The 11,402-nt window shown below is 35.8% G+C and overlaps 1 protein-coding gene across 3 annotated transcripts; it reads left to right on the top strand.

Annotated features, from left to right (window-relative positions):
* Positions 1–2,442: 2,442 nt before the first annotated feature.
* Positions 2,443–11,049, top strand: LOC107778577 (nuclear poly(A) polymerase 4-like). Of its 3 annotated transcripts, none has more exons than XM_016598868.2 (13): positions 2,443–2,947; positions 3,052–3,129; positions 6,251–6,358; positions 6,819–6,881; positions 6,973–7,134; positions 7,450–7,563; positions 7,640–7,702; positions 7,812–8,141; positions 8,239–8,403; positions 8,622–9,542; positions 9,641–9,736; positions 10,264–10,340; positions 10,436–11,049. In XM_016598868.2, exons 1-13 carry the CDS (start codon positions 2,810–2,812, stop codon positions 10,458–10,460), a joined length of 2,340 nt encoding a protein of 779 aa, XP_016454354.1. In that variant the 5' UTR covers positions 2,443–2,809; the 3' UTR covers positions 10,461–11,049. The 3 variants fall into 3 exon arrangements, with proteins under 3 accessions (XP_016454354.1, XP_075107176.1, XP_016454352.1); XM_075251075.1 differs by having other exon boundaries at positions 10,433–11,049; XM_016598866.2 differs by having other exon boundaries at positions 10,264–10,508.
* The last annotated feature ends 353 nt before the right edge of the window (positions 11,050–11,402 follow it).

The following is an 11,402-nucleotide window of genomic DNA, read 5'->3' as shown; positions in this document are numbered from 1 at the left end:
CCTAGGAGTATTTGTTGTATTTTCGATGAACAAATTAAGATTAACATGATTAATTTTATTGTTAATTAGTACTAAATGATGAATTCCTTAATATATGTAAAAACATAAAAAAAAATCAATTAAAATAAACGGGACAGATACTAGATACTCATTATTTTCCGAGGTGTTTACAAATTAGCTCCGTCACCATTATTTAAAAGGAAAAGAACACACCATTCACAAAAAGAAAAATAATTAAATAAAAAAAAAAGTAGTCCCAGCATACTAAAGTATTAAGTAGCAGTAAATATGAGAAGACCAGCTGGATATGGAAAGATTATTAGAAACAAATCTATATATCTATAATAAAGTTGGGAAAATAAAAGATGATGTGACATGTTTCTTTGGCAAGGATCAACATTTATCTTTTTTCTTAGATTTTATACATTTTCCCTTATTTTTGCATTTAAATTTTATTAACAATTAAGCATGCCTCTTCATTTCTTTCATCATTAATATACTACTAATCTTATTTCCTAAAACGTTTTCTATTTTTTTTCCGTTACAATTTTTCAACCACTTAAACATCAGCATTATTGCTATTTATTTCTTCCCTTTAAATCTCTCTGCTTTCTTTCTTTGCTTTAGTTTTTTTCCAATAGCTCAAAAATAATTTCAATGCTCGAGGAGTGTTCCAATATAAGTATTTTGCTTTCCAGATATCCAATTCTAATCCTATATTATTTTGTTTGTTTTACTTGATATTTATTAGTTTGTGCAATTTATGTTTGATTTCCTCAATTGAATTTGAATTTGGAAGTAGTAGCTTCAGGCTTTTTATTTTTATTTTTTTTTTATTTTACTGCCGTCCCTGTGAGTGAAAATGAAAATGGAGAAGGGACTATGACTAACCAGAAATTGTAGAAGAACACCATGTATGTCACTATTTGTTTTGTTTAAAATATATCAATTTCATGGAGCCTGTTGAAGTAGAATTATAACTATGCACCAATAAATCGACGTCTTGACCATTCTTCTACTATAATTTTTAATTCTCACTTTTCACAAGTTTTTTTCATATAATCCTTGAAGTTTATTGAAAGAATTAAGAGTTTCAATAACACTTTATTTTTATCTTTCTTTTTGCCGATTTGCTTTTGATTGTTATATTGTATGAAAATTATCACATAACTGAATATTGATATGATCTGCAGATTGCTTGGATGGAAAATTTGTCAATGTATAATCTTCAGAGGAGAATTGGAACAACATCAAGTAATTGACTTTATAGTTTGTGGTAAATAATTGTAGTTCCTTCCGAATTTCTCCATGGGAAGAGAGAGCAATACTTTTTTTTGGTAATTGTGTAGTAACATAAAAGAATACTTACATGTGCTTCTTTGCCTTTCTATCTAATGCAATAGGTTTCTGAAGTTTTGTAAATGCCTATTTTAGTGAAAAGTAGTAAAATTAAAGAATTCACATTTCTTTAAAATTCTTTAGCTGATTATTTATAGATGTAAATATTATATATAAAAAATTTGTTAGCAGAAGTTTGTTAGTTGATTATCTATAAATGTAAATAGAATGGTTGTTATGGTTTCAACCTTTCATATTCCGTATTTTTGGACCGTTACAACCTTTCATCATAATCCATATTTATAAAGAATAAAAAATTCTTACAGTTGCAATGGCTCTATCCGCAAGTTTCTTCCCTTATCCTCTAGCCATTCATATTGCTTCTTCAATTCTCGCTTTCATTGAGAATATATTGAGTTAAGCTTCTGTATTGGCTATGTTTCAACGGAATTTATACTCATTTTTATTTTGGGAACTATTATGTTTTTTACTATTTTACAATTGATATTCTTGAAAAGAAAATTAACTAATTCAGTTTAGGTCCCGATACATGTGCCAACAGAAAGTGCCAACATTAATTGTTAAAATAAGATTATGAGAATGGTATTGGAAACAAATTAATTATACTACTAGGCATTAGTTGTGTTGCAAGATATATGAAGTCTAATAAAATAAGTATCAAATTCGATGAGTTACTCAAGTTTAACGAGCAATTTTGTGACGTTGGACATGTCTTTTGAAAAGTATAAGAAATGCATGTTACGTACCTGTATATTCTATGATTATGAAGATTTTGTGTTAGATATTGTACATTAAAATCTAAAAAATGAGATTTAAATATTCGAGAGAACAATCCACGAGAAATCATTTATTTCAAAGCTTATAAAAAATATACAAACAATAAAGTTGGTCAAACAAAACCACCTCGGCATCACCAATTGAAGGTGTTAGAGACTAACCATTTAAACTTTTATATATTTAATTTTTTTTATAAACTTTTGTATATTTTATTTTTTTTATATATCATTCTTGAATTGGAGTTTTATATTTTTAAAATTTAGATGATATGGAATATATATGTAATGAAAATATAGATTTACCAGTAGTACTATAATTACTTGACCAATTTGACTACTAATCCAAAACAATTTACCTCTTTTTGGCTTGGGCTCAACCACCCCGGAAAACCCCAATACCGCTTTCATTGACCCCTTTTCCCATCTTCTCCACTTCCACCCTTTTCTTTCTCCCCAGATCTCTCTATCTCTCTCTCTCACACACAGACGCTTTTTCTTTCATATTTAGGGTTTTGATTTGTTCTTTTTCCAGTCGAAACAGATATGAAATTCCGCACCTTTTTCACTCAATTTCTCGTTTGGCCATTCTGTAGGCCTGATCTGTGAAGTTTTGATTTTTCGTCTTTTATTGATTTCGTAATTCGTTGATTCCTGAGGGTTATTTTTGGAAATTGATGGTGGGTTCCGAGAGCTTAACGCCGTCGCGACCAGAGGCGGCGCCATCGCCGCTGAAGAAGTATGGTGTCACGAAGCCTTTGTCTAGTGCGGGGCCCACCGATGCAGATCTTCAAAGAAATGCATCATTAGAAAAGGTGTGAACCTTTTTCCCCTTTTAACTCTTTTCTGCGTTCATATAGTAATAAAAATTCAATTTTGCCTATGAATTTGTACTGAATTTTGAGCTTTTTTGGGGTAGTTTTTGAAGGACTCAGGGTTGTATGAGAGCGAGGAAGAAACAGAAAGGAGAGAAGAGGTGCTGCGTCAGCTTGATCAGGTAAAATTTTGAAGCTTAGTAGAGTATTGACTTAATCTGTTGCAGTAATTTTCCTTTAGTTTTTGCATGAGTTGTTAACATGTGTTTTAGCAAATGAAAAACTGTATGAGAAGTTAAAAAGATTTTTTCTTCTTTCGTTGGGCATGTTGATGTTTAGCCTTTCGGTTTCAGTTCTTAGCTTAGGGTGGAATTGAATAAATGAAAACTTTCTTGTTGAGCTCTGAAATAAAACAACTGCTTTTGAGGGCATTGCTAATAATCATGATGGCGTCCATACTTGTCGGCCAGCTCTTCATCCTAAAGGGTCTGTAAAAATTAGATGAATTTGGGTCTTATTGCGCTTTGGATTATTCCATATTCTAGGGATTTTGAAAAGAGGTATGGGACAGGAAATAGGATGCCTGACAGAATATATTTAGTGCCCTAGTGATTGGGGTTGAATTCAAGCCTTAACGTTGTTTTGTACTTTTACATGGTGATGGCTAGAGTGCATGGCAGAATACAATAGAAAACAAAAGCTGTGTAGCTATTGTCAAAGTGAAAGAATTTTTGTTCCAAGTATTGATGTTGTACCATAGAGCTTGTGTGAAAAGAGAAAAGAAGAAGAGAAAAGAACACTCTTACTGATAAAAGATGTACCTATATATTAGTTTTATATACAAAATACTCATTCCAACACATAACTAACTGAAGAACCTAGCTCTTTTAATGTCAAATTCTACCGTTTTAACATATTGTACTTTCTTATACGTTCCCTCAAACTTAAGTGGGGTAATCAACAGTAGTTTGCTTACTTTAAACTATTAAAAAAAAATAGTTGTGCGAGAACTTGTCTTTAAAGTAGCTGGAAAAGTTCTGATAGCAGGAATGTTGTGTGAAAGTTTTGTTCTCGGAATAGTGGTTGGGTAAGGTGGTTTTGCCTGTACTCTTATTGGAAAAGGCGGGGTGTTGCGGAGATGGTTATTGCAAAAAATGATGTGTCACTGGAACGATCTCTGAAAAGAGGTGCATGCTACTGGAATGACTAATGAAAGAGGTATGTGCGACATTGAAAACTGGCATGGTGCTTTGGGTCCTTGAGAATAAGAGTGGTGCTGCTAGAATGGTTACAAGATAAAAATAGAGAAGAATAGTGAAGCTATGAAAGTAAAGAAAATTTTAGCCGGAAGGGCGTATAAGGCCATTTGCTAGTAGGCATAAGCTACTTAAACTTGCTCTCAAAGCATTAAGGCTTTAATGCATGTTGAGGAGCTTTTAGATGAGCTTGATTTAAAAAGAAGAGCTTTTAGAAGAGACGGCTAAAAGCTCTGCTAGAACAGTTACCAGATTCCACATAGAAGAATAAAGTAGTGACATTATGAAAATAAAGAAAATTATAGCCGGCGGGGCAGACAAGGTCATCTGCCAGTAGGTATAAGCTATTAACTCTCTTCCAAGGTTATCGAGGCTTTAGTACATGTTGAGGAGCTTTTAGATGAGCTTGATTAAAAAAGCTTTTAAATGAGACAGTTCACACAACTCAATCTGGTAAATGTGTGTTTTACATTAGATTTTTTCCCTTATTAGACAATCATTTTTTGGTAACTTCATTGGACAATCATTGTGTGTGTGTGTGTATGAATGTTTTGTTTGAAACCATCCGGGCTGACCAAATCATGAGTAAGATGCTCTTTTCTATTTTTATATGATATGAGAGCAACCGAAGGCCTTGAGTTTGAGTCTCACCAGGTATCAACCAGCCAAGAAAAAGAGTAAACCATTTCTTGAGGGGACATTTTGGTGACCTAAAATTAAAGAAAATACGAATATTTCATCTTTAATAGCTGAGATAGGGTGGTTACAAGTTGGTCAGGTATGATTTGTAATTATTAAGCAGTATTGTGTGTAATTTTTCATACAATGATTAAAATTGGTTGTTGTGCTTTTTGAAATTCATATTTTTCTTAAAAAGGCGATTGTCGTGCTTGCAGCAATTAAGCAATGTGAAGTTAGGGGTTTTCGCATTGTGTGAATGAAGCGAAGCAACTTCGAAGAAGCGTGCTTCGGACAGTAAGGCATAAAGCCATCAAAAACTTTCTCTTCTTTGAATTTGACTGTGAAATGAGAAAGGAGAAAAAGAAGATATAGAAAATAAGAACTTTAGTTATCTGAATTCTAGTATTCCTCTTCAGAGGAGAGAGAACTTTTTTAACCACCCCAATGAAGAAGCTAAATGAGATTGGACTAGTGTATTATTGGTGTCCAATAGGATATGAGTGTGGGAATCAAACCGTATCAATAAAAGCAAACTGATGGTAGTGTCAAAAGCATTTGCGCTTGGTATTCGGGTGATTTTAGATAGGGTGTAATCTAGCCGAGTTGAACTAAGCTCTGGTTATTCAAGATTTCTCCTTAGTTTTTTTTTTAAATTGTAAAACTACCATACATAGCCTAGAATTTACTGTGTTTGAGTGCACCTACAATATTTAGCCTATAACTCGTTTGTTCTCCATACTCATTGGTGTTGGAATAGGCTTGCAGATGAGTCAGCTAATTCCTTGAAGCTTTTTTAGGCACAAAATTCTTATGCATGAGCTAGATACATGCTGTGCATTCACAGTCTTCTAAGTGTGCTAAATCATTTACTCATCCTACCGCACCTGTCTCTTTATGTCATAAAAATTTTAACCTCATATTGGTGGAGGGTGATTAGTTAACTTAATCTTCAAAACAACTTTGGCTTGAAGCTGTTTCTGATTGTGCTTTTGGCATGATACTGAGGTGACAATCGGCAGAGTATTATCTATTCCCCTTGTTTGAATAAGTTGACTTATGAAAAATTTCTTATCTGTGGTTAAAGATTCTCAAGCATCTTTTGATGGAAAAATTATACTTGTTTTAGTATTTTTATGTGATTTCTGATTTTTAGTTGTAAATAGGAAATGAGCCAAGTGGTTTGAATTTCACTTTGAATATTGAGTAAATTTGATCATGAAATGGGATAATCAAACTGGAGAGTCGGTACTAGTACACTGTACACATGGATCATATTAGGTCATAATTAAAGTGCTTGATGTTTCTATTGGTCAGATGTAATTTGATTGCGAAGAAGCTGTAATGACTGGTTACTATTGTTCTGTAGATTGTAAAATCATGGGTGAAACAATTGACTCACCAGAGAGGCTACACTGATCAAATGGTGGAGGATGCGAATGCTATCATATTCACTTTTGGTTCTTATCGGCTAGGAGTAAGTAATGTTTCAGCCAGTATTTTGCTCTCTGTGAATTAACTTAAATATTTGCTTATTAATGCATTGTTCATAAACTATATGAAAGTAACCTGCTTTAAAGCCAAGGGTTCTTGAGGGTTTGGATAATAGGGTGACTGGAAATAAAAATGAACATATCTAGGTACTAGGTGCTAAAGTTGCGGCTAGAGTAGGTCTTTCTTTGGTTTCAGTTCCAGGTTTTTCAACATGAGCATTTGAAATCAGATGTTTGGCATCTTGTTAAGTAGTTATTGGACTAGAAATAGATTCATGTATCTAAAGAAAATGCAATCACATTATGTATGTTATTCTGATAGTATGTCGAAGTTATATATTTATTGTTTTTATTACCTGAATGGCCTGTGGGTCACTGTTTCATTGTTGATGGTCACAACATCGTATGCTTTATAGCTGATAAAAAAAAATTGTATGTTTTCAGGTTCATGGGCCTGGAGCTGACATAGACACATTGTGTGTTGGTCCCTCTTATGTCAACCGTGATGTGAGTCCCATGTACTGGTCAAAACTTTGCTCCGCCTGATGATTCATCACAACCATTCATGATAGTTGTTCTACTTTTGTTTTCTATGCAGGAAGATTTCTTTATCATTCTGCATGATATTTTGGCTGAAAAGGAAGAAGTTAGTGAACTTCAACCAGTTCCTGATGCTCATGTCCCAGTTATGAAATTCAAATTTCAAGGAATATCTATTGATCTCCTTTATGCAAGTATATCTCTCTTAGTTGTCCCTGAAGTAAGTTGGAACATTCTTCTGTTGGATTATATCCTTTATTTAGTAGATTTTCCTTGTGTTGAAAAGCTTTAGAATTGAAAGGTCTTTACTGTCGTAGCTAATTTATGGAGAATTAGTCCTTATAGTTTCAGTTGATCAATGTGGATGTATAGCAGCTTCTTCATTACTGTCTTGTTTAAATGTGTACTTTGTCTGCCTTATTTCATGTCCTTCCGTACTTCAGAGGTATTCATGTTGTTGTTGAATATTGTTACTTGAGAGTTTAATGTGCTGCGAATTGCATTTAACTCGGACTTGTAATTCGTATGTTAACAGGATTTAGATATCTCAGATCAATCTGTACTCTACAGTGTGGATGAGCCAACTGTTCGAAGTCTCAATGGATGCCGGGTTGCTGATCAAATATTGAAACTAGTACCTAATGCTGAGGTAATCCTACTTTTTCCTCGTGTTATGGTGTCTTTAAATTACCATTGAATTTCCATTTTTTTCCAAAATTTTGTAGCACTTCCGCACGACTCTCAGATGTCTCAAGTTTTGGGCAAAAAGGCGTGGTGTTTATTCCAATGTGAGTTCTTATTCCTTCAACCCCCTCACTGGTTTGTCTATAGTATTCATAAGCTGGTCACTTAGTGAGCATGATTTTCTGCTTTCTCCTTGTGCACCCTTTTATTCAGGTTACCGGATTTCTCGGTGGTGTCAATTGGGCTCTTTTGGTTGCTCGCATTTGCCAGTTTTATCCTAATGCCATCCCCAGTATGCTTGTTTCTAGGTTCTTCAGAGTTTATACACAATGGCGTTGGCCAAATCCAGTGATGCTATGCCCAATTGAAGAGGATGAACTTGGTTTTCTTGTTTGGGATCCTCGCAAGAATCCAAAAGACCGAACTCATCATATGCCAATTATAACTCCTGCTTACCCTTGCATGAACTCCAGCTATAATGTCTCGCCAAGTACTCTTCGAGTAATGATGGACCAATTTCAGTTTGGTAACAAGATTTGTGAGGTATGACTCAAAATTCAGTGTTGTTTTCTTCTATTTTCACTGTACTTACTCATTTTGATTGGTAGTCTTGCTCTTTTTACTTGGTTCTTTCATCCAGGAGATAGAGTTGAATAAAGCACAGTGGGCGGCGCTTTTTAAGCATTATCTTTTCTTTGAGGTGTACAAAAACTATCTGCAGGTTGACATTGTAGCGGCAGATAATGATGATTTGCTAGCTTGGAGAGGCTGGGTGGAATCCCGGCTTAGACAACTAACACTAAAGGTGAGAGTTGTAAGCATTAAAGGGAAAAGAAAGAACTTTGGGAGGTTAAAATCGAATTCAGTTGTCGGGATAATGATATTTTGTTTTCTTTGGTTTAATTATGTCGATGAGAATGTAAGCGCTAAAGGGAAAAAGAAAGAATTCTGGAGAGAAATCTTTTAATTCAGTTGTCGTGATTCTACTGCTGGAACTCATGCTTATCCTTTGATGCATTTCAGATCGAGCGTGACACAAATGGGATGTTGCAGTGCCATCCGTATCCAAATGAATTTGTAGACTTGTCTAAGCCATGTCCACATTGTGCTTTTTTTATGGGCTTGCAGAGGAAACAGGGTGTAAAAGTGCAAGAAGGACAGCAGTTTGATATTCGTGGCACAGTTGATGAGTTTAAGCAAGATGTAAGCATGTACACTTATTGGAGACCAGGCATGGATATCTATGTATCTCATGTTCGGAGGAAGCAAATTCCTCCATTTGTCTTTCCAGATGGGTATAAGAGGCCACGTCAATCTAGGAATGCAAGTCATAGTACTCCTGAGAAAGTTGCTAGAGGCTGCATGTCTCCTGAAGAAAGGCATCCGAAGAGGAAGCAGGAAGCTGAAACAGTTGGTGTAAATTGGGGGAAACTAGGGAAACGTGCTTCTATCAGTCCGCAAAGGATAGGGTCGGTTTCTCCTCTAGGTGGTTCTAGTAGGTCTGATGGATCATCACAGATAATCATTTCTGACGAGTCACAGAAGGAGCTCGAGAGTTCTTGCCTACTGGACACTTCTGATGATAATTCATTACATAGGTGCAGCAGAAACGATGCCTCTCTGAGCGACAGTTCTGTTTGTGCACCTGTTAGTTTAAATTATACTATCTCAAGGAAATCCATTTTATCCGGACTTCCCAGAGAAGTTGATTTAGATAGTTCTAACACAAAATCCTTCCCAAGCCAGGAGATGCTTCGTCCGTTCCAAGACATTTGCACTAGAAATGTCCAAACTTTTCAGGTGTTGCAGAATGATGAGAAGGGGGAGACTTTGGGATCATTTCATCAAGATAATACTGGGCAGCTCAATGAACTGACTGGTTGCGCAGAAAGAGGTGAAAGAGTGGCTGTATCAAATTCCAACATTCAGAACCTCACTTGCGAGGTGAGTCTCTCTGTTTGCGTGTTTCGGCTCTTGAATTGTAGCTGATGGCAGTGATTTATGGAAGTGTTGAAGATAGTGAGAGCTAAGAGTCCTTTCAGGGTGATACAAGCTTGGCTGATCGGATTTCACAACTAGGGGATGGATGTTTAAGTGGGAATGGAGTCTTGGGTAATGGCTTGGCCGAGAAGTCACAGGTGGAGTGCAGAAGTCTCTGGTCTACTTTTTACCAATTTTTCATCAAAGCTATACTGCATATACGAGTTTCTGTTATTACTGTTCACATGCCTATTTTCCAGTGTTCAATCTCATTTTCTTTTTGTTAGGGTTATTAGGACTATTGAAGAGCTGGTCATATCATCAGCTGTGTAGTGGAAAATTCATGAAGTTAGGTTCTTTGATTGTGAGCATGTCGAGACTATCCCAATCTTGAAAATACAAGAGCTGGGGAATGTCATGATCTTGGATTTACGATTGGACTATACTCGGCTCCTCGAAAAGCAACGTTTTTTATTTTCCTTTTTTTTTTTTTTTGAAAAATCATTAATTAAATTTGATGGTTTTACGCACGGGTCTCTGACCAATACATGCTGGTGTGTTCTGCTAGCTTCCTACTTCCCTAATTAGCTATGAAACATGGATAGCTGCTCTGCATCTGGCTTTATATTTGGTATATTTTCAGGATGGAGAACTTACTCATTGTTTGTCGTTTTCTGTTTTCTAGCCAAATCATTCTCTCGCAAGGGCAATGGAATCGCAGGATGGGGCAAGCTCAGAAGCTGTGCAGGAGCCTGCAATAAGGCATGTGTTTCTGTGGCCCTATGTTTTATGATTTGATAGGCTATGTTATCTTTATGCTTTCTTGCTTTGTTCCTGTCGTGGTTTCTTTCTAGTAGGTTGAGTCTGGAATCAACAGCTTGAATTTGGGTAGGCGTTCCAAAGATTGGCATGTTTCAGAGCTAATGCCTTTTTGAAAATGCTTGCTCGGAAGATGGTTGGTGAGGTGTTTGGATTTGTTCAAGCTCACGTTTTAATGTGAGAAGAGGTTGCTGATTATGGCGTGTGGATTTGTCTTCAGGCCCACTTTGAAGTTGGATGAAGATGAGAATCTGTGCCTTTATAACACCCCCCCCCCCCCCCAAAAAAAAAAAAAAAAAAAACCAAAAAAGAAGAAAAGAACAGGAGCCGTGCCTGCAGTGGGTTCTTCAGTTGAAGCTAGACCAGTGTCCTGCTTATTGCTGCAGTCGAGAGCCAGCGTCGAGAAGAGACCTTTGTATACAATGTGGGTCCTGCTTCATTTGTTCAGAAACAAAAAAGAAAGAAAGTGTAAAACAGGATAGTGGCTACATTTTTTTTTTATTTTTTTATTTTATTTCGAGGGTCTGGAAGAGACTTATTTCCTTATGTTGTGATGTAGGAAACCTTAGTCTTTGTAGATGGTACTCCTTTGTTTAAAATTTTTATTACCTGACAAGATTATAGTAAAAAATCTGAGGTATATTTGTAGTTACTTTTCCTCAACTCATAGTTTCATATTATGTGCCTGTAACAGGTGATGAGAAGTCTCTCTTTACAGAGTCCTGACATCTTGGGATAAGGTATCTTAGCAGTCTATATTCCTATGCGAATGGAGACATTATGCTATTCCAGACTTCCCTCTTGATCCAGATGAAAGAATCTGGTAAAATAAGAGTCCGTGCCCTCCTCTCATCCAAAGGTCTAAAAATAAAGGTGACGGATCGTCCCACTAGACAAATTGTGACCTTCTCAAGGACTTAATGAATTTTTTTTAGAATTTGATGCTTAGCCAGGAAAAGAGGTCACAAGGTAAGGCCATAAGCCTTAGGTTCCTCGGCAAAAATG

This window comes from Nicotiana tabacum, chromosome 1 (assembly GCF_000715075.1).
Source record: "Nicotiana tabacum cultivar K326 chromosome 1, ASM71507v2, whole genome shotgun sequence".
Classification (NCBI taxonomy): Eukaryota; Viridiplantae; Streptophyta; class Magnoliopsida; order Solanales; family Solanaceae; genus Nicotiana; species Nicotiana tabacum.
This window is presented reverse-complemented; position numbering and strand designations above follow the sequence as displayed.